The sequence below is a fragment of the Mercenaria mercenaria genome, unplaced genomic scaffold (genome assembly GCF_021730395.1).
Source record: "Mercenaria mercenaria strain notata unplaced genomic scaffold, MADL_Memer_1 contig_3677, whole genome shotgun sequence".
NCBI classification, from domain to species: Eukaryota; Metazoa; Mollusca; class Bivalvia; order Venerida; family Veneridae; genus Mercenaria; species Mercenaria mercenaria.
Genome location: NW_026461839.1, coordinates 23,943 through 48,734, shown reverse-complemented (window position 1 = coordinate 48,734; position 24,792 = coordinate 23,943). Strand labels below are relative to the sequence as shown.

The 24,792-nt window shown below is 32.1% G+C and overlaps 1 protein-coding gene across 2 annotated transcripts; it reads left to right on the top strand.

Moving 5' to 3' along the window:
- The first annotated feature begins 15,650 nt into the window (after positions 1 to 15,650).
- On the top strand, positions 15,651 to 24,043 carry LOC128553290 (uncharacterized). Of its 2 annotated transcripts, none has more exons than XM_053534423.1 (6): positions 15,651 to 15,781; positions 16,159 to 16,824; positions 18,257 to 18,397; positions 18,802 to 18,882; positions 19,057 to 19,232; positions 20,156 to 24,043. In XM_053534423.1, exons 2-6 carry the CDS (start codon positions 16,188 to 16,190, stop codon positions 21,107 to 21,109), a joined length of 1,989 nt encoding a protein of 662 aa, XP_053390398.1. In that variant the 5' UTR covers positions 15,651 to 15,781; positions 16,159 to 16,187; the 3' UTR covers positions 21,110 to 24,043. The 2 variants fall into 2 exon arrangements, with proteins under 2 accessions (XP_053390398.1, XP_053390397.1); XM_053534422.1 differs by having other exon boundaries at positions 19,057 to 19,244.
- Positions 24,044 to 24,792: the final 749 nt, after the last annotated feature.

Sequence of the window (24,792 nt, the reverse complement as noted above, 5' to 3'; positions counted from 1 at the left end):
ATTTTCAAAGTATTTAAAATAGTTTGCTTTCTGTGTAAAAAATGTTAAATGTTAAAATTTTAAGAAAAGATACATCTCTATTAATGAAAACTGTCGATTTTTAACACTGTCATCGATCTTTTTATTTTTCAAAAATCGGGGGCCATCTGCCTATATAAATCCTACGTACGCCTTTAAAAACCAAGTTTACTTTGACAAATGTCTACCTATGGAGGCATCCAGCAGTTGTGCTATTTTTGAGCGTTTCAGCTCTGGCCTTGAATGGATTGCAAAGGTAAAACTGGGTATACCAAACATTATACACATACTAGATGATTTCCTCATTATGGGTCCATCTGATTCCAATGCATGCAAAAGTAATCTGGATAAATTTCTATCCATGTGCAATTCTGCTGGCGTCCCAATCAAAAACGAAAAAAACACAACAGCCTTGCAAAGTTATAACCTTTATGGATCTAGAACTAGATTCTATCAATATGGTTGCCCGGTTACCACAGGAAAAGCTTACTAAACTTAGAGACCTGTTATTTCGATCATACGATTATAATTAATAAGTATTAACGGTCTTGTAGTATTAGTCTAAGAGCATGTATAATCGAACGATGAAATGCTCCAAGTATTGACTTTCTTTATCACAATAGAATGAATATAATTGAATACATGTACAAAAAGAGTGAAAACACTTTCATCTTCGTTCATAGTGATGGAGTTCGTTACTTCACAAAAAGGAAAGTTACAACTTGTATTTGATGGATATATCTTTAATAAGGACAGAAGTCGTAAGGATAAAGTAGTAAAAACGTATCGGGGATTTGTCAGACAAGAATGTTCAGGTCGAGCTGTAACCATCGGGGAACCACCGAATACCGAAGATGCCCGAGGAACAAAACGCTACACCATCGTAGAGGCCCTTAGAATTACCAATATCTAGCAAACAAACTGAAAAAGAAAGCAAGAACTTACTCTGGAAGTAAATCATAGTGGCAATAAGCACGTTATTATTGTAATTTTTTAAACGCGATCTGTTTCAGGCCTGTACCACCAAAAATAACCGAACATGAGTGAATATTAGTTTTTTTTAAATGTGTATTATATATTTTTGGATTAAATTGATCATAAACATCAAAATACATGGACGATCTTTTATGAATACATAATATTTTAATAAGTATACTAACTGAATTTCATCTGCTGAAAGTTTGTACCTGAGAGATTCGTGTTCGTGGACTGAAATAAAAACATTGCAAACTTAACTCAAAGAACAATAAGTGAAGGCAAAAAAAAAAAAAAAACTATAAAGGTAATATATATATTTCTGCACTTGAAAAAAGACTACGTTGATTATTATGATATTATGAAATGTATACCTTCCTAGGAGATAAAAACAGGTGTTATTACGCCATGACAAGGTCCAAAATTACTTGAAGGCTGTCAATCCATCATGGTATGATCAAAGTTAACGACGTTTGAGACAATGTGGCGCGGCGTTAGTGAAATTCTATAGTTTAACTACAGTAAGTATTCAGTGGTTATTTTTTGACAACTCGTTAAAAACGGTTATGGCGTTGCTTTATAACAATAACTCTTAGGCTAGTGTTTTCCTTCTAAATAATCAAATAGTTAAACGCGATAGTATTGTATACAGGGTTGTCAAATTATCTCTGTTTTATTGTTTTATGTTTTTGTTCATTATTACTAAATGTATACAGTTCAACAACTTATGAATGACATCGGTTTTTACGGTACAATGAAAACCAATCTATTTATATAAAGTTTGCTATGATCAAAGGAAACGCATAACTTGAGTCGATACTGACATATATAATCCACTAAACAGACGTTTTGTTGTTTTGCCAATATCTTAAACCTTACCGAAATAATGTCTTTAATTTTGCAAGGGAACGTATATCATTTTTTGTCATACTTCAATTAATTTGAATGAATTTAGACCATATTGATAGCTTTTTTCATTATTGTCTAAATAACAGATATTATCTTACGAATATGAACATACAGAAATGATCTGTTATCTGTGACATAGAATGATATTATTTGACTTGTCTAGTACAGTCAAACCTGTCTATAAAGACCACCATTGGGAGAGCCAAAATGTGGTCTTTATTGGGAGGTGGTCTTTATTCACAGGTTAAAATACACTGTAAATGTTAAAATGGGAAACAAAACATGTGGTCTTTAGAGCCAGGTGGTCTCTGTTCAGAGGTGGTCTTTAACACAGGTTTGACTGTTTGTCCAAACTAAGCTCTTTGTCATCAAAATTGAGTTGTTGTCACATAAAAGATATCAGTGTTAAACTTAATCGAACTGGTATTAAATTTTGTGTCAGCTGTGTAAGTTTGGTCAGTACTTGACAACAATTTTCACAACTGCACATTTTAATACCACCACCCATTAACTGAACATTAACCGTAAATGTTCGAGTCTTAATCTTTACTGTCTGAAGATTTAGACAGAACCTTTCAGATATGTGTAAATTTTCAAAGTAATTTAACCCTGAAAATGAAAAAAAGTGTAAATAAGTTATGTGTCGATGTTTTGTCGATGTTTGTCGATGTTTGTGTCGATGTGTTTGTCGAGCTTTTGTCACGTCCGCGTTTTGTCGTGTCAATGTTTTGTCTGTCGATATTTTGTCGCGCTCCCTGTATTGCCTACGTAACTGTATTGTCTTCTTGTATTTATTATAATAATCTTCGTGTTTTATATTCTGTAAGCTAGTTATAATTGCTGAAATAAAACGAGATTGTCACACATTTTAATCATTGAATCCCCTTTGTCCTACTTGCATTGTGTCTTAATACAATTGTTCACACCTTTCCGTAAACGAGCGACTGCAACAACGAACATGTCCGAAGGTGATACGGAAATCGATAACAACCTGATCAAATGAGAAAAAACACAAACTACAAGCTTAAATATTTTATTTTGCATGATCATATTTTTAAAATAATAATAAGAACAATAAACAGGAATATCATACGAACCTTAAAATATTAGCAAGCAGTGTAACTAGTGCTAACTCTCAAGAGTATTTATTTGCAAAAGTTCGAAGAAAACATCATCAACTGAAAATCACCATGAAAATGCTTGGACAAATTAATGCGCGGACATGAATTAGCGCACGTGCGATAGCGCTAAAAGCGCTGTTATTAGTACATCGCTAAAATAAGTAAGCCTACACTATCAGCTCAGATCAAACGTAGAAAAATAACACTAAAAGAAATGCAAAGCCTACTTGGCTTACTAAATTTCTGTTGCCTTGTGTACACACCTGGCAGATGTTTTTTAAGGCGTTTAATTGATCTGACAAAAATGGTTTCTAACCCAAAACATAGAATTACTCTTAATGCGGAGAGCAGAGAAGACATCCGAGCTTGGTCAATATTTGCCGACTATTTCAATGGGAGAAGTCTTCTCCTAGATGGCAAATGGATCACGGATGAACTGGTACATCACTTTACAGATGCCTCTGGTACCTTCGGTTTTGGGACCATTTTAGGAAACATTGGTTTTATGGATCATGGCCAGAAGTTTTTGGCAATATGGCAATTACTTTTAAGGAACTCTTTCCTATAGTAGTGGCTTTAGAATCCTGGGGTTTGGAATCGAACTCCATGATAAACGCCTTGTCTTACACTCGGATAATGAGGCTGTTGTACATATTCTAAACAAACAAACTTCAAAAACCCTCATTTATTGTATTTGGTTAGGCGCTTTGTGATACTTTGCATGAAATATAACATCCTTGTAAAAGCTAGACATATTTGTGGCAAATTAGATATTCTTTCTGATTTTCTATCACGATTACAGATCGACCAGTTCAAGGCAACTGCACTAAACATGGACCAAGACCCCACAGACGTAGAGTCAATAGTCTCAGTTCTGTCCTTGACCAAACAGTTCTAATCTATTAAATGATTCTTTATCATTGGCCACAAAACAGTCGTATAAGAATACGTTTAAACATTACTGCGAATTCTCAGTCCATGCCTACCCTGGAAAATCTAATTTTCCTATTTCTGAGTATAAAATTGCGCAGTATATTGCTTTTTGTCACAGACAAGGTTTCCGTCATTCTACTATCCGTACACAATTGTCTGGCTTGGCATATTTCCACAAAATCAATCAGTACATAAACCGAACAGATGCGTTTGTTGTTTCAAAGTTAATGCATGCGATAAGAACAAATTCTGTCTCAACTGATACGTGTCTTCCAGTTACCCTTCCAGTCTTGAAATATCTTACAGAAACACTGAAAAAGGTGGTAAACTCTGCGTATGAAAAACACATTTTCTGTGCCATATTCATTGTATCCTCCTTTGGCGTGTTGAGAATCGGTGAGATTGCGTTAACTAGACCAGGTAGAATCAATGTCATACAAAGGGACAACATTACTTTTAACAAATCTGACAGTATTTACAAGGAAGCCACTACACGTATGTCGAAGTTTAAACACTTCGATAGAAACCCTTCTACAGTAGTTCTGAAAAGAAATCCAGATCTCAGAATATGCCCAGTACGGGCATTACTCAGATTCCTACGTAAAAGAACACCCAAACCTGGTCAACTATTCAATCACAAATATGGACGTCCACTGTATAGCTCAACATTACGCTCCGTTTTAAGGAAATGCGTGGCTCATTTAAGTTTAGACCAAACAAAATACACACCACTTTCCTTTAGGATTGGAGGGGCAACCCACGCTTTTAATTGTCATTATTCTCCGGTACAGTTTCAACAATTAGGTCGCTGGAAGTCGGACGCTTTCAAAGGTTTCGTCCGTCCACTGAATTCGCAAGAATGTTAAACTGTTTGAAATGTTAAATATAGTGCCACTATACATGTGTTTTTGTAATTGTTTTTATAACTCCCTGACTGGTTTAGGCAGCAGGGAATAAACCCTAAGTTGGGTCAGACACCAGGAATTGGAACAACATACTTGTATGAGTTTACGCAAATGTTTAGAATGTTAAGTATAGTGCCAACATTACTAAATAAGTACATATGTTTTTAACTATTTTTATAACTCTGACTGGCTTAGGCAGCAGAGAATAGACATTATGTTTTGGCAGACACCAGGAGTTTTAAGAACATACTTTACATGAATGTATATTTTGTACATATTTCCAATTACTGATTTTTCAGATATTCCTGACTGACTTAGGCAGCAGGAACTAGATCTGTTATCATGTTAAGTTTTTTACTGTGCAAACAGTGGACCCTATAATGTTTTTGTTTTCAATTTTATAAATTCTTTACAGTCCCCAAGTATTTTGAGCAACATGAAAGTAACAAGCAAATGAGTATTAATTTTTCATTACTGCCCATGAACAGACTCAATCAAACCGAGTCTGCAATTTTCACTGTTTGCCTTGTTCTCGATGCTTCCGAGGGATCTAATTTCCAGATTTTAATTAGGTCCTCTTCAGGTGAGCGCCTTATGCCCATTTGGGCCTCTTGTTTACAATTTTAGGTATCATTTGATATGTTGATTTCTGATCCACCGCCCGAGTGCGTACTAATTATGGCATTGATGCCTAAAGGACAAGCCAGTAAGTCACAATAAAGACATCTTATGCTTTAGTAACTTTTATGACCTGGTCGGATAAGGTAACATCATTGAAACCACGAACAAGTCTAATTTTGTTGTCTTGATCACCAAGGTGACAAATGCATTATCATGTTAGACGCATAACTATTCTGAAATAATTTCCCTAGTATTACTCAAAATAAAAACACCGCGTCCGTTAAGAATTTATAATAAATATCATTCAAATCGGAGAAAAATATATACTACTGTGTGAAACAGCTATCTGAAGACAGACAAACCTCTTTTGAAAGAAAATATTACATATTCAAATGTAAGGAACAAGTTATATGTTTGTTTTGTGAGTGGATCTAGACCTGAGAATGCTTGCGGATCTAGACCTGAGAATGTTTGCGGATGGACCAAAATAAAACGAAAATAAGGAACCTCAGGTTAGATATAATTGATAACATATCTATCATTAAAAACAAAATCTTTATTATTATGGCAATACAATTCGTAATATATTGATGAATTTATGAAGATTTACTTACTGTTGAGCGGTCTTTTAACCACACGCGAAAAGCGCATGCGCATTAAAATCAAATCTGGTTAAACAATAGGGTTACCAACAGCGTTTTAAATTCGTCCGTTAAAAGGATCTTTGTGTTCTTAAATAGGTTTCTTACAGGACTAACATGAAAAATGTCATTAAATGTTGCCAAAATTTGATTGATCACCTGTAAGTAATCATTCAATTGCTGGTTTCTATTGTAATGTGAAATTTTATAGGCATGCTAGATTTCTTATCTAATTCAAAATTGTAAACGTGTTAGTAAATGTTACCAGCTTTGAAAGTGTATGCTTGTACGTTTCATTTCGCTTGAATAACCAGATACTAACTGTACTAATTGGTAGGTTAATAGATATTCACAACTTGTTTAAAATCAATGAAGCTAATTCTTTTCCCCGAAAATCGTATTAAGTAATCACATATTATGACCAGCAGTGACGAAATGTTTTATGCCAAAACTACCAGATAAAAGACAGTTAAACTTTCTTAGATTTTCTACTTCGTAGATTGAAAGTGTAGGCTTGTACGTTTTATTTCGGATATATTGTCGGAGCGCTGACAATAAGTAAAATAAAACCCTACATGTCACACCTAGTTAACTTTGATTTCGAGCCAACCTCTAAGTTGAATCTTGTCGGGTGGTTATTTACAAAAGTGACTGTAAACTGTGTATCATTTTTCAAAACATTCTACTTTATACATGCATTCATTTCATATAGCCTAAGGAAGTTTTGTAATAAATATTGAATTGTTTAGTGTTTTTCCGCGAATAACATACCACGAGATAAAAATAAAAATAAAAACCATGTTCATGATAAAAAGTTAAACTTTCTATTGTTATGTGCTCATGCGAGTAAAAACATCGTTATTTGCTTTTATCTAGGACTAGCGATAACAACCACAAAACACGAATAACATACCACGAGATAAAATTAAAAATAAAAACCATGTTCATGATAAAAAATTGAAGTTTCTATTGTTATGTGCTCATGCGAGTAAAAAAATCGTTATTTGCTTATATTTAGGACTAGCGATAACAACCACAAAACATGCTCCATGCTGCCGAAGTCCAGTCTTATTTTCGAACTACATGTTAATGTATACCCTCTCAGCATCAACCAAGATGGTAAACTGTACGAGTTACGCACAACTCGCAGTTTCGACATATTGTTGCCGTTTTATAATCTGAGGTCTCGAACTCTAAATTGAACGTAATTTCTGCGCAGGCATATTGTCAAACAATGATGCCTGTCAGCGAGTAAATCACATGTCGATCTGGAAATCATATGATTATAAAATGGCGTCTTTGTTTGTATTACGTGTATTTATAGTCACAGTCAGAACCATTTACGCACATTGACATGTATTCCGCAAACTTTAAGAAAATACTGAAGAATTCAATCTTTTAAGGTTTTACTGAAATCAATTTGTCAAATTGTTTGACTGCTTTTAACTAGTACGCGTCGCTGCGCCAGGAAGAGAAGTAAAATTCAATATTTCTTTATTAATTTTCAGTTTAAGCTATCTTATATCTATCTGTTGATAGCTCATCGCTAAACATCAGAATGATGATGAAAAAATGAAATGATAATTCCCGGCTTACTTACAGTCCGTCTCATATGCGTACCGATAAAGGGAAATAACATTGTACCGGAGATTGAGAGAATCAGTTTCCAAAACAGTGCACCTTTTCGGAGATTAAATTACATACTTTCGGTCATGATTGACTTTGAAATAGTTTATTTCACTATTCATATATATTTTACTGCTCAAATTATACCGACATCACTGCCCAAGGGTACTAAAATTTGCTGGCGTAAACCCAACAATTACAAATGAGAAAATTGACAAAGAGGTAAAATTAGTTAAACAACGCTTTATCAAACCGAGTCACATTTTAGCTGTTTTTTCTTGAATGCGATCCATGTTTTTAAAAGATCATATTGTGATTAAAACTTTTTTTTTTGTTTTAATATAATTTATTTTTAATATAATCATGACATGATACATATTAATACATATCTAGCTAAATACTACAGAAGAATAATAACAAGTTTCTGTTTTAAGTTCTCAAAAATATCATTTTCTATATGTGATGAATTTTTTTTTTTTTAGTTTGCAACACAAGAAAAAGAGAGATAATTTTCTGTAATAATAATAATAATAATAATAATACTAATAATATTAAAAAAAAAAACAAAAAAACTTAGAATAGATTAAAAAAAAGGGGGATTTTTTTTGTTTTGTTTTGTTTTGTTTTGTCGTCAAATTTTTGTCTGTTTTGTTTAGTCGTTTTTTCTTGTTTTGTTTTGTCGTCTCCAGTTTCTATTTACTTACACTGTTCTAAATTATAAATAAATAGTCAAAGGAATATGTATATATTTATAAAACATGCATATACCTATTTTATTTTATTTTATTTTTTGCCTTTAAATATGATTTTCATCTGCTGTTATCTTAAACATGGACCATTTTCTTTCATGATAGTTCATTTTATCACACATGAAGGCTATTTCTCTTTCTATACTGATTCTTTTCTTTTCAAATAATGCATAAATGACTCAAAATATGGAACTCTTTTTCTATTTTTCATTTGAAATATATAATACTTCACCAAATAAATGATAAAGTTTAATACACTATTTTTCACATTATTTTGCAAAAAACCAAACCGTACACTTTCTATATCAAACTTTACTTCAACATTTTTTTGTTTAAGAAATTGAGTTAAGTTGTTCCACAAAACTTGTACATGGCAACATTCCCAGAATAAATGCTCTAAGTTTTCAGGCTGCATATTACAAAAATCACAAAGGTTTGTAGGGGATATATCCATTTTAAATAATCTTGTATTTGTTGGCAAGATTCTCTTGATGTATTTATATTGAAAATTTCTGACTTTTGTATCTATTGTAGCTTTGAATGGTTGAGTATATACTTTTTTCCACTCAATATTGCTTCTGTTCAAAATGTTTTTCCCACTTTTCTTCAGACTTTATTCTCGGTTTTGGTTTATCTTTAATTGCCTCTCATACAGGAATTTATTTGGCGTTTTTGATGTACAAAGTTTTTCTATAAGGTTTTCCCCAGGAGGGTTCATATCTTCGGTTTTAAGTTGTTCTTTGAAATGTGAAGGAATACTGTTTATAAGTTGATGATACCTTAAAGAATCTTTATTTTCTACATCATATATATATTTAAAGTTTTCAAAAGAATAAAAGTTATTGGTTCTGTAATCAAATAAATCTTTCACATATTTGATACCTTTATCATACCAGTTTTTGAAAAATAAAGTTTTGTTTCCATTTTTTATCTTTGAATTGTTCCACAAAACTTGTTTGCTAATTCCTTTTGACCATTTTGTTCCCTTTACTCTATGCCATGCAATAATGATATCAGATAGGAAATCATGTGTTTTACCAATTTGCTGTATGTCATTTTCATTTATATTACTTTCAAAAACTAGTTTTCCTCCTACTTTTTCCAGATATTTTTTATAAAAACTTCCCATAATTTGCTTGTTTGATTTTCATTAAATCTTCTCACCCAGCAAGATTTGATGGCATTAAGAAAACTGTTTAAATCAACCATTTTGATCCCTCCTTTGTCATAGTCCAGTTGCAATATTTCCCTTTTTATTTTTTCTGGTTTTCTATCCCATATAAAATTATACATGGCTTTTATAACTTCTTTAATTGTTTCTATTTTTGGACTTTGGAGAACTGTAAAAGGGTAAATAAGTTTTGGCAATGCAAAAGTCTTAATTACTGTAACTTTTCCAAGGAGTGTTAGTTTCCTGTGTTCCCACTGTTTAAGACAGTTTTTAAAGCTGTTGAGCTTCGGCTTTAGATTAATATTAAGGTTCACTTCTGCATTATTTGTAAATGTCATACCACGTGTACTAGCTGACTCTGATGTCCAGGAAAAACTTTTCTCCTGACACAGTCTAATGTTTGTATTAGCTAAAGAACCTACCCTCAGAATTGTTGTTTTTTTATTGTTTAGTTTCAATCCAGACGTGTTTTCAAAATCCGAAATTACATGAACTAGTTTTTCGAAAGATCCTGGTTCTCCATTATTTAAAAAAGTTGCATCATCAGCGAATAATGTTTGTTTTAGTTGCTTTTCATTTATCTTTATTCCTTTTATATGTTCATCTTTTTAATATAATTTTATAAAAATTCAATACATATTATGAAGAGCAGAGAGGACAGGGGGCATCCTTGCCGCAAACCACGTTGTATTGGGAAATTTTCAGATAAATGGCCATTGTTAATTACTACACTGCATATATCATTGTAAAAGAGCCTTACCCAATCAATAAATGAGTCCCCAAAGTTTAAGTGTTTTAGATAACGAAAAACAAAATCATGGTTTAAACTATCAAATCCTTTTTCGAAATCTGCAAACATTAAAATACCAGGTTCATTGCGTGTGTTTAAATATTCTATCGTTTCAAATAATAATCGAACATTTTCTCCTATATATCTGTTTTTCAAAAAATCTGATTGTGACTGACTTATTACAGAGTTAATAACTTTTTTCAGGCGATTTGATATGACTTTTGTTGCTATTTTATAGTCTACATTTAGCAAACTGATGGGACGCCAATTTGATAGTATCATTAGATCTTTTCCAGTTTTTGGGAGAAGTGAGATTATCTCCTGTTTCTGAAGAATAGTTAAGTTTTTGTACTGTATGAAAAAAATTTATAGATTTTATATAATAGTCTTTAATGTTTTCCCAGAAAGTTTTATAGAACTCACAGGTAATGCCGTCTGAGCCAGGACTTTTTTGATTTTTCATTTCATTTAATGATTGCAGACATTCATATTCTGTTAACAGCCCTTCACATAAATTCTTTTGATCATTTCCCAATTTGTTCATATTTTGGTCGAAGAAATCATATTCTTATTCTCTTTCAATCTTTTTAGAGTATAATTTTTCATAGAATTTTTTTTTTCTTCCTTTAGGATTTCATCTTGATTTGTGATCTCATTTTCATTTACTCTTAATTTAAATATATTTTTCTTTTCAGCATTTCTTTTTTCTAGATTTGCAAAGAACTTACTATTTTTTCATTACCCTCTATGCTTTCTGCTTTACATCTAATTAATATTCCATTCATTTTTAGATCATATATTCTATCTAATTCTTGCTTTTTTATCTCCAGCAAATTTTGTGCATCTTGCTCATAGTCGGACAATGTTACCTTAATTTCTAGTTTTTCTATTTCATTTATTTAGTTTTCCTCTTTTTGAAACATTTCTTTTTTTCTTTGAGAAGCATATTTAATCGTAGTATTTCTTATGGCACCTTTGATGACCTCCCACAACGTATTTGGATTGGCTTCTTTGTTTATTTCTACTGTTTCATTTATACACAATATAATTTGCTGTTTATATTCTTCCTCAATCAATAAACTATTATTCATTTTAAAGTACCCTGGTCCCCTTTTTGCATTAATAAGATCTATGTTCAGTTCAATAATTGAATGGTCAGTTTTATACCCTGGTTTTATTCTACAATTTTGGGTGAAATCCGTTAAGCAATCCGATATTAAAAAATAATCTAGCCTACTGAAAATACTTGGTTTAGTATTCGAGTGCCAAGTGTATTGTAAAAGTTCAGGGTTTTTGTATCTCCAAATGTCTACAAGGTTTCCGGCTTCTATGATTTCATTAATTTTTTTCCTATATATTGAGTGTGTATCATCCCTTCCATTTTTTTTGTCTAGTTTTATGTTTATTACTGTGTTAAAATCTCCACCTACAATGATATTTGTGTCATACTTTTTTAATACTTCTGTTTCCAAACAACAAAATATAGAAGAATTATTTTCATTGGGTCCATAGATATTTAATACAGTAAAATCTTTTTCATTAATTGAAAATTCAATGGAAACTAATCTTCCTGTAATTAATTCTTTAAAGGCCATATTGACGTTTGTCAGTTCAGAGTTTACAAGAATTGAAACTCTGCCCTATTGCTTTTATTTCCACTAAAGAATGCTTTCCCATTCCATTCTGTTTTCCATACATTTGCCAAATCAGGTGTAGAATGGGTTTCTTGTAACAAACATATTGCATACTTTTTCTCTATTAACCACTGAAAAACTTGTCTCCTTTTTTTAAAGTTGCCTATACCTCTAACATTGAGAGAGCATATTGATATACTATCCATGATATATTACATAATTCCATATGATTAGACATTCTGTAATTGTGAAACTGGAGACGACAAAATCTTCACTGTTGTCTTTCATTCTTAGTATGTTTAAAGTAAAAGAGATTTTAGTTGGGCTTCACTATCTCAATTATCATGTAATTTGGCTTTTTTCTTTAAATTACTATATCCTCAAAAATACAGTCAGCATTTATATAAGACATTTAAGACTTATATATGAAAGAAAAACATAAACCGCTACATAAAAACTTATCATTTACATTCCACACTATCATTTCAAAAAATTAAATTGTATCTTCCAACACTTCCTATAATTATGTATAAATGTAGATCTATGCATGTACGTTGTAACACTTATAATACATGTAATACTTTTTATAAAAAATTGTGTAATACTGTGAAATCATTTGGGTTTGGTGGCATCATTCTAATAGTCAAAAACGACAAATTCGTCCAGATTTACATTTGTATAATTTCAATTTCATAAAAAGAGAATTTCTGACAACTATTTTGCTGTTGTTGGTCCCACATCTATATCAATATATTTTGCTTCAGTCAGTTTGTACCGCCTGTTTTATAACCCCGTGGGGGTGGAACTCTAACTAAAAGCTTTTTTGTTCGTTGACAGATATGGCTATGCATTTTTGTGTGACAAATTACCAACGGATCAGTTTAAAAAATGACAGCAGAATGATGTCTTTTACTAAGATGTTTTAAACCAAATAGTGTATACAAAACGAAACAGCAGCCGGCACAAATAATCACTTATCATACCGAATATTTCAAAGTACAAAACATTCAAATATTTCCGAAAAATAGCTGTTTTCTTTGTTATGTACTAAATTGATAAACAACATCACGCTTTTTAAAGATCACACTTCACTCCATCCTACAGATTGTAAAAAAATTTGACATTTACACGCCAAAATGATTTCACAGCTTTCCTATCTAATAAAATCTATGTTTATAATTATACATAAATTACAAAATATAATCCCATCTTTCTCAGTTAATGCATATTATACCTGTATCGGTATATTCATCTGTAATACATCGATTCATACAGGTTTTATACCATGTACATATACATAATGTTATGTCTCATATAAAATTCGAAAAAAATTAAAAAGGAAAAAAAGAAAAAAACCTGAATCATCATGTCTCAATTTAGCTTTGATGAAAAGAAAGGATCATGCACATTTACATGCATGGCATTAGTCTTTTACTATTTGAATTTTTTAAATTTTTTTTAGACATACTACCCTAACATTAATAGCAACAAAATTTCGCTATAGTGTTGGTTATTTTTGAAGTCTTTCTGGTATATATATATATATATCTTTTTTTTTCAAAAACAATACGCTAGAAATTTTGACTTCAAATGTCCAAAAATATTCTTTATAACATCTATGTTTTCACAGTTTATTATGCTACTTTCAACTAAAACTACAGATTTAGGATAAAAAAATATATATACAATCTATTTTCATTTCTATAACATACATGATTACACTTCCACATTTATGATTATGAAATTTTTAGCAGTGTATAAAACTAGAAAGTAACATGACGAAATGTCAAAGTCTTCTTTTATGCCATGCGCAGCACTATTGACTTTAGATGCCCTATAATAAATCATAATTAAAACTTTTTAAGGGGTTGTACACTGGGTTTCAGAATGCAGTAGCATCTATGCAGCGGACTGTGTAGAAATGCAACAGAACAAAACTGAATACTTATGTTTAAGTAACTTATATACTTTGTAATAATGATGAGATCTGGTCATGTTTCGTTTAAATATTCCAAGCTTTTCTAAATTGCGTGATGGCAACCTAAAATTAAAAAAATCCACAATGTTCCGCTTATAGCATTATCATTTTTTTTAAAAAAAAAAAAAAAAAAAAAAAAATCTAATTAAAACTATTATTCATAAATACCTTACCTCATATATTTAACTTTTTTTTTTATCTGTAAATCAATAATAGTGTAATATTACTGTATATCAATAACAGTTATTTGTTAATTGTTTGACTTTTTATGATCTTGGGATAGACGGCTAGTCATATCTATAATTATATCGGTTTTGTGTGTGTGTGTGTTTTTTTTACTCAACGCGTAAACAGTTTTTGTAGAAATATAAATGGGATTTTATCCATCTGTTCTGAATAGTAACTGAAAATCCTTAAAGACCATTATATATTAAATTTTGATTTAAACTGCACAGTCAAATCAGTCTATGAGGTAAAGAAGTACTAAACTAAGACATTTGAAATATATAGTTAATTAAATGCATTAGAACATTTACTTTCAGTATATTCCTGCCATAATAATTCTATATTGTATCTAAACTACATGAGTCAAAGGCCTTCTGGATGAAAAATAAATAAACTAATAAATATTAAATTTTGTCATATATTTAGTCTTATTTGTTTATACTAATTTATTTTAGCTCGATTGTGATGAAAGCTGAAAGCTTACTTGAACCACTCTCGAGTCCGCTTCCTGTAATAACCGGTACTGGTGTCATATGAGAAGTCATGGTTATGACCCCAGTGGGGCTCGAACCCACGACCCCCGGGTTCAGCGGCCGATTGCACACTTATTAATCTTTGCCACTATGTTCCGGCGTTGTCAATATTTTATGCAACAACTGTTAAATACTAACTAAATATTCACTATTTTAAAGTCACTTAATGAAAGGGTAACGTAGTTGTTAAGATCCCCGACTCGTGTAACCTATCCAAAATCTCTGGCCATATAAGTTACCCTTTCGCGCCGTGTTCATTGGTTAAATTGGGTTAAACGTCGCACCGACACAATTACTGTATAGGTCATATAGTGAAAGGTGGAAAAAGACCCAAGGATCCACCCTGTGTAATATTTCATCACGGACAGACGCCCGGGTATAACCAGCGGCCTTCCGTAAAAAAGCTGGATGGCTTCCTCACATGAATAATTCAACGACCGCAGTGAGTCTCGAACCCAGTCCACGAGGGGCAAGTGATTCGAAGTCACCCTCTCGGCCAAGGAGGCCGCCTACGCCTTGTTCATGCTTATGTTATGTATAAATGCAGAAAAAACATAAACTGTAAATAATGATTGATGTGGCCAAAAATAAGTGCAAACCAAAATCAAAATGGCTTGATCATTTAATCAATTGATATTCATTAACCATTATGACGCAGTCATGTGTACAGTTTATGAATATTTTTTTACAATAGAAATGATCTAATCTTTTGGACCGTTTTGATTAACATTATACAAAGCGTTTATACGACTTTTATTAAAAGAAAGACGATCCGTCTGTTTATTCTTTGTTTGGTCTTCATTCAATGAAATATTTCAATAGATAAACTGGTACAAAACGCTATGCTTAAATGCGCCGCATTGTGGGTAACAAATCAAACTAACAGTTTTGTTCAAAATTTCAAACATACCAATTGTGGATAGAGTAATTAAATTTTTAATGGATTAAGCGGGTAATTATGAATATTAACTTATTAATCACTTTTCTTGTTGACAATTACATGAAAATATATGTGTTTAATGATAAAAATCCAAGATAAAATGATACCCAACAAACGACATTATTATAATTAGTCTTATAAAAATGAAAGTATTTATCTAATACAGTAACTACAAATTTTGTGTGTGGGAAGTTTCATAAACACTATTTTGTAGAAATGTTACTGTATAAGAAGTTTACTTTTCTCCATAGATTTCCGCTATAAAAACTTGATATAGGTTCGTATTTTTCAAATACATCATGTAAACAATCAAACGCACGACCCTATCATTTATAATGATCGAAATTCTTAGTATATCCTGATGGCTTCACACAATTTCTACATTGTAGTGAACATACATCATTGTATCTAAACAGCAATGGAAGTAACAAGATACAAGACTGACGCGAAGTGTTATCCTCGTTACAAATCTGCAACTGGGCGATTATCTGACATTTCAAGACGAGCGCATTCCCTTTGGAACTCTACTTTCGGAGTATCGTTTCCAACACAGGCACTTGATGAGGAGATTGAAAACGACACACAAAGTTATCATGTAGATTTATTTCTATTTGATAGAAACGGAGAAAGGAAAATATCCTATACTAATGGCACTAACATGTTATTGCATAATGAAGGTATAAGCCTCCAGGAATCCTACAAATACGATAATGTGGATACCTTCTTAAATGAAAAACAACATTTATTGAAGTCTACATCGGTACTTATCTTTCGAGACCACAGATGTCTTAGGAATGAAATAAAGAATGTCTCATCTAAACAAAATGTTGTCATTTTATCGAGCAAACAAAAATGGCGCACACTTGAGAAAACACATGCACAACATCCAAATCTGAAGGTTTCTACAGACGACAAAATTGCAGCTGACATCGGTTTATTGCTTGAAATTACAGCATTTAAACCATTAAGGCATACGTTCGATATCATCAAAAGCGTCACAGATGAAATACAGGTCTTCGCTCCACCCAAAGAAAAAGCCAATGGCTCATTATCTGGTATTTTTATGTTTTTTTTTTAAGATAATTTTTCGATTAATTGATACAAATCAAAGCAGCTCAGGAACGACTATTGAACAACAAATGATCTTGAAGTATGCCATGCATTTCAAATCTTTCTTACTGTTTATTAAGATACATAATATCGAAAAGATAAGCTTTGTAATTCAGAAGTCTTGAGCATTATGAACTCATTTGTTTTCGAATTTACCTGTATCCGTCGGATACAACATATACAAAAATACAAAATCGAAAACAAGTGATCAGCCTTCGGAAACAGTTTGTAAAAGTTAGTAATCAAGACAACTTTTACAACAGATTTAAAGTTATGCACGCTACAATTTAAAGATTATAAGCATGTGTAAAGAGACTAAATATTTCAAAATGCTGTTTGAAATCGGTAGGTCATGCTATCTTTTTATCGGCAAGTTCAAAGAAGATTTTAAAAACATTGTTTGGATTTGCTTCTTCATTTTGGCATTTTTTCATAAACATGAGTAAATTATTCTATCCCTGGAAGATTTAAATACCCACACCTACAGAAAATAATCTTTGAGGTTCCCTATATCTGATGCAAATAACAGGACATATTACGTATTTGTGAGGATCAAAAGTAGTCTACCTAAAGTTAAACACTTAAATCGGATTTCAAATTCAATTAAATTTAAATTGAAAGCAAGATTGAAAATATGTTCACACTTAACGAAATGGCGTAGTTAATTGTTCATGTTAAGAGCAATAATTGGAAAATGTTTAGGTCTGTCGGTATCTGTTTTCATAGGATTCTTACCTGCTAGACATTATATGACCTGTATTGTCTTTTGAATCATTATTTCAAAGTCAATGTAACAGTGATCTTGAGGCTGTCGTCTTGAGAACACCTGAACATACGGCTATTCAGAGATATTAGGATGATTGCTATCTGTAAATTAGTTTTATTAGCCAGAAGGTCAAATATCAAGATTTCACAGACCCCGAAATGTAAAACAGTTTCCATTAAAATTGGTACGGTTAATGGTCAATACGGGGTAGACATTTGCGCCTGACATGTTGATTTGTGGTAGTCAGTAGGTGATAAATCTTGTTTGCCATCATTTGGTGTGATATCAAAGAGTAGATATATTGTTATAATAAGTGTAAAGTTTTTATGCAATGAGTTCATATAAAGTCAAAATATGGTCACTTACAAAGTTTAGCTACATGACATCTTTTAGACTTTTAACTGATCAAATTTCTTTTTTTTTCTTTTTCCTCTCTTACAGTTAAATGGATCTCAGGCATACAATGAACTTGTAGGGATAGCAGGCATTAAGGGAACCATTCAATTTTATTTTTTTTCATTTTTTCTTTGAAAAGATGAACTGGCCTATAAAGATTAATAATGTATTCTAAACAAATAAATCCCTTACTCTTTGCATAATATTTAATTTAGATCCTCAAACAACTGGACATGCAAGCGGCTTACAATTTACTCCAACCAGAACGGGAACTAAAAGGAAATACGGTGACATTAAAGACAATTGGACTGGGACATTACATGGCGATAAAATACATTCATTGCGTGATGTCAGAGGTATTTTCGAAAAACGTTTAGGACAAAGACAAGTTGAAATGGCAGAAATGTTTCTTTTGGTTCGGAAAGCGTCCGTACTATAAGAACTGGCCATTTGATCACAAAGCAGTAGATCTATACACTTATTTTTGCCAAATTTAGTTCTAAATTTATAACTCGTGCATCTGTCACTTACGAAATCTATACTCCTATATATTTGAAGGGCATTTATACTTTGTCATGATATATAACTGATATCAACTGATATTGCTTTAATGTCTCGAACAATAACCATATAGATAAAAACGTTTATGTCATATTCAAGAATCACATTTCTGCTCTGAATGTAAATGTTTTTTTTACAAATTTGCCTCACTTTATACCATCCTATTAAGTAAGTAACATGTGAAATTACTGTTGTGCAGGTCGCCCTCTTGAAAACAATGTCCGTCAGACAAGAAGTAAGGATATGCAAAGCAAAGCAGAGACAGGAATCCTACCAGATGGTAAATTTATTAAATAGTTACTTATTAAAGCTTTCTAAAATTTTATAACAACAAACGTATTGTTATGCTTTTAGTTAATTGAATTGAATCTTCACTTTATCTACAGTTTTGTCCACAACTAATATATTGTGTCGTTGTTAAGGAATTATTATAAGGGTATATATTTCACTTCAGGAAACTTAGGGTTTGTATCCAGTAGTATTAAACACATCACTGACAACGGGAAAAATAAGTTTGTAGAAAACAAACCTAAGTTTCAGCGTTTTTTGGGGGAAATGATTGGTATGTATAAACGAAGTAAGATACCTGACGATTTAAAGCCACCTCTTGACGATATTCCGAAGGAAACAGTAAGTAGAAAGGTATGGGCGATATGAATTTATTTCTTTAAAAATGCCAGTGCTCATTAGCTTTGTTCGCAGATATTCACCATATAGTTTACTTTGTGGAAGAGAAAGAAGAAATGTCGAAAAATCTTCAGTTTCATTCATTATAAGAAGTCTGACCTATTTACTAAATGTTGTAAAATAAGTACATGTATTTACAAATTATGCCACATCGTCAATATTCCAAATAAAAGTCAAATTCATTGAACTTTGCTCCTCGGTTGCTCAGTATATGTGAAGCTATCGTTTGAGAAATCCAGTCTGTTTCCGAAATATATGCATTAAATTAGCAGGCACTGTTTTTATAATAGAAAAGAAAAATGACTGGTTAACCTAACACATTAATTTTAACATATTTTTTGAATATACACCTAGGATTATTTTAGTAAACTAAATGCATTTGTGACTGCAGTTTATATTTTCCAAGTCCGTTATAGGTAGCCATCGATTAAATTCCTAAACCAAATTGACAACACATGTCTTTGTATAAAATGTTGAACAAGATCCAATAGAATTTAAAAAAATTCTGTCTCACGGTAGAAGTTTATTAATGTTACATACATATAGCTATTTACCTTTCAGTCAGGAATTCATCTTTTCTTAGTGATAACCTTGTGTTGCATTTTCTCTCCTCAACTTATGAGCAACTTCCCAACAGAAGTGCTTAAAGTGCAGGTTGAACGAGTTAAAAGGCAAACTATGATGAAAACAAGTATACAAAAATCATTGCCACTGTACTGGTTTATACTGTTTGTTTTTTATTTCTTTTCGGTTATTCAGGTTCAATAGGATATCGGGAAACATTAATATTCCAAAAGTACTTAGAAAAATCGTTAACCTGTCCTATATGATTTATAGACTTTTTCACCATGTAAATGTTTTTCTAGGTAATGAACGACTTGTACACCATAAGTAGTTCGATACAAGGATACTCATACCGATTCCATACCAGACTCCAGATCTTTGTTTCAAAAGACAGCATTGATAGATTGAAACCGGAAATTGTCCAAACACTTGAAAAGCATGGTATAAAACAAGGAGATTTTGACATAGTTCCACCAATTGATGATGTGTCTCATTACAACAAAATACACTCCGGAGCGAGAGTAGAAAGAGACACACTCTATGGCAGTCTTGCTGGATTTGTTTCAATGCAAAGAGAGCAGAGCGAGGATTTGTGCGCAATTGCATCAAAACATATCCTTGACGGACAAAGATCTGTAGAACTTACTAATGACGAAATAAGAATCACGGCAGATGTCATTCCAGAAACAGCCCCAGGCGATCAGCAAATGGTTTATGACATTTCTGTAGCACAAATCAGGACAGAGGACAAAATTTACTGTGAAGGAAGATTCAGAAACGAAAGTGGAACATTTATGAAAGGAAAGATGTGCAGCTATGATGATGATCAGCTCAATTGCCAAAACGTGCATATTTATGGCGCATCAACACCAAGAGGTCAAGGCATAATATCGATGACACAATATAATCAACGCACAGAAAACGAAGAAACAAATCCAAATAGGGAACACGAAGTTAAAGAGCAAATGAATTTAAACACAGAAAGTGAAGATAGAGAGGAATCAAATATAAATAATGGACACGAAGATCAAAAAAAAACATACATCGTTGTTGAAGACAGAGAGGGTGGTAAGCCATTCTGTGCCGAAGGTGACAGCGGAGCAATGGTGTGCGCGGACGACGAAGATGGAAATCATGTACAATTAATTTCAACCGTAATGGGAGAAAGCGGAAAACGGTATACAACACTTCGCTTAACAAAAGCAATTGCCAAATTAGAAGAGCAGACAGAGAGTCAAATATATTTTCTAGACTGAGAAGTTAACGTTGCCCCCAAATATGAATAAGCTGTCTGGTTTATGTAGGGGTATTCTATCTTTGAATTGAATATGAGGATGAAAAGACGGTTTTGGCTTAGTGTTACCTAATTCATATTTCATTCAATATTTGTGATGGCTTTTTGTGAGTGCAGTGTATGTCGTACATAACGATTTTTCCTTTCAATTTGTATTATTTCAAATTTCTGTTTTTAATGTTAGATCTTACCAATAAGGATGACATCAGGTTTAACAACTCAAACGAAAGAAATAAGTTTTACTAAAAAAAAAAAGAAGCAGGAAAGAAATCAAAGAGCAGAAAAGAAAGCAATATGTGTCGGGCATCACATGAAAAATTCCCTTCGTTTTTTATCAGTTTGAAAAAAGCGCCAGAAAGAGTGCTACCTTTTTTGCGTGTAATAGCTTTATTTTTCAATTAATTTTAAATATTTTATATATATATATATAGTAGGCATCCGCGTTTGCCACATTTTTTATGTGAGAGGTGAAATAAGTCTTTCATTCCAACCGCAATTCCGGATACTGCTTTGTACATGAATGTAAAGTAAATTTATGCTTATTTTTAAACCCACTGTTTTGTGTGTAACTTTTATTAATATGTATATAAGTAAATTTCATACTACTTCTGTATTAGCATTTGTTAATGTTTGTTAGTGTCTATATTTCACAGCTTATTCGTTTTGCAAGAGCTTGCTCAAAGATAAATGATTTTAAGTGGTGTATTACTCATTCCTATAAGTGATCATAGTTTGATTTTCTGTACAAGGAAAAACCTAGATTTACAATTCTAAACACAATACTGTAAAATAAGATCTATAAAAAACTACAAAAGTGAAGAGTTTCAACAGTCACTTTTGTCTGTAGACTGGTCTTTTGTGATACTCTCTGACAATGTCAATGGAGCATGGTGCAATTTTAAAATATTTTTGTATTTGTTCTTAATAATGTAGCACCTGTAAAGGAAATTAGAATCAAACAGAGAACTGAACCTTCGATAAACTCAGGTATTCTACAATGTTTAAATGATAGGGATAAAGCTTTTAATTTGTATAGTGCTAGTAAATCTGAGAATTACTTTACTCTTTTAAATCATTGAGAAACAAAGCTCAGCACATAATTTCCAGAGCTGATAGGGAGTATTATACTGCCTTTAGAAAACAACAAATTTGATTGTAAAACTTTGTGGAAAATCCTGCAACGGTTGGGCTTACCATCTGAGAAAAATGTTTCATCTAGTAGTAATATTTGTTTGAAAATTGTTGATGAAATTTGTTTTGATGTCTTTATTGTAGCTTAGAAATTCAAAATTTTTATACAGCTGTGGCATCCAAGCTTGTTGAAAAACTTCCAAGTTCTACCTTAAAATTAAAAATAAATTGTTGAGTCTTTTTATAGAGCTAAAGGTATTTTTTCAAGATTCTTTTCCATTCGATATTGTTTCAGAAAATAATATTCTCAAAAATATCTATATCAATTAAGTGCTTATAAGGCTACCGGCTTGGATGGCATTCCCAGTAGGTTTTTTAAAGGTAGTGCATGTATTATAGCTCGCCCCCTGGCCCTTATAGTAAAATTGTCTTTTATCCAAGGTTTGGTGCCAGATGATCTTGAAACTGCAAGATTCATTCCTCTCCAGAAGAAAAATGATAAAAGATGGAAATATTTATGCAATATTTTGTGTATCATCTCAAAAATATTTAAGAGTGTCATTTTGAGCAATTGGAAAAGTATTCAAATGATAAGAAATCATTATACAGTTTTCAGTCTGGTTTTAGGAGATGTTTTAGTAAAGATTCCTGTCTTATTCATTTATCAGATTTTATTAGATTTCTAATGGACAAAGGAAATATGGTAGGGATGGTTTATTGGAATTAAGGAATCAGTCATCTCTTAATATAAATTGTAATGGGACAAGTATTAAGGCTGCCAGTTCTGTCAAATATCTTGGTGCATTTCTGGATCAATTATTATCCTGAGGACATTGCAAGATCAATTGTTTCAAAAGCAAATGCCCGACAAAAGTTTATCCATTCCAAAAGTGATTTTTTTAACATTGCACACTAGAAAATTGCTAGTAATAGCTTTAATTCAGTGTCATTTTGATTATGTATGTGCTTTTATGTATCCTTGTTTTACCAGATATTGGTCAAAAACACTTCAAGCTACCCAAAATAAGCTCATTCATTTTATTCTGAGTTTGGACAGTAGATCTCATATGGATTCTGATTAGTTTAAAACCCTGAATTGGTTGCATGTAGAAAAGAGGGTACATCAGTACACATTTTGTCATGTTAAAAAAATTAAGTTTAGTTTGGCCCTAGCTTATCTAAATGATCATTTTATTGCATTAAATTCTATCCATAACAAGTGCATCCGGTCAAGAGTATTTGCAAATGCCGGTCAGGATCCAAATTATGGCCAAACCTTCAGTGAAACAGATCGTTTCGTACTGCCCAAGGTTGAAAGTTTTGGGGAAAAGGTAATTTGCCTTCTCGGGTATATCTTTTTTGAAAAATATTCCACAAGACCTTAGAGATATTACTTCCCTTTCAAATTTAAAAAGACCGTGAACGCCCATTTAATGTTCAGTTAGCTATGCAGTTTCTATGTTTTTATTAGTATTTCTTGTAATTCATTTGATCTAGTCTTTTATGCTTCGGTTTTCTAAATTAATTTAGTTGTAAATTGAATGAGGCTGTGTCATGCCACCAATAACATGGACAACAATGGAAATAAGGGAAACTTTGTGTTTATCTTTTTTTTGTGTTGTCCCTCGTATTGGTGGGCATATCATGTTAAAAAATCTCTGTGTTTAACTATTGTTTTGTTATGTTTTCATTTTATATTTTATATACCATATATTATGCCATGATTAAGATGTGCACTGTATGCCAAACAGAACATACTTACTTACTAAGTGTATCGTGTTGTTTATATCCTGTTGTTTCTATGCCTTAAGTTCGTAACCCTTTCTGCAACTCAAGACTCCGTAATCTTAATATAGGCATGGATATGTCCATTCTTCTTACGGTTATCAACACCAAACTTATTACACAATACGTAGTCTGGAACAAACTTCCATAAACATTGTCTTATATTTTTAATTTTATACTTTGATTTTTATAGGTTAAGTATTTATGTGTTTAAAGTTTGATATGCATAATTATAGTCATACTTTGTACAAATGTCACCGAACAATAAGGCAAAAAAATGGCCTTTGAACCAAGGTGACTTGCATTTAAAAGTATCCTTTCTCTATTTTCTCAATGTAGTTTTCTTACAGGCTGACCTTTAGTAATATCAGAACAATGGCCTTTCTTGAGAGGTGGCTGATTGCACAACATTGACTGTCCTTCCAGAATACCAGTTGCTCAGTATGTGACTGTATATAGTCGTAAAGGTGTTTAAAGTAGTCAACTGTTTCATCAATAATCATTGCTGCGTATTCATAGGCTGTCCTCCTGAGGAGGAGGCGAAGAAAACAACAACAATACCCTCTAAGTAAATATACCCACGTACTCGTCACTTGGTTTATAATTTTCTTGTTCCTTTTAAACTGTGAGTTTCACGCCCCAGGCGGGAAAAAATGATGTTTGTTGTGTTTCATTCATTGTACATTTTAAGCACGCCCGCAAAGCCCACCAGGGAGAGCGCAGATCTAC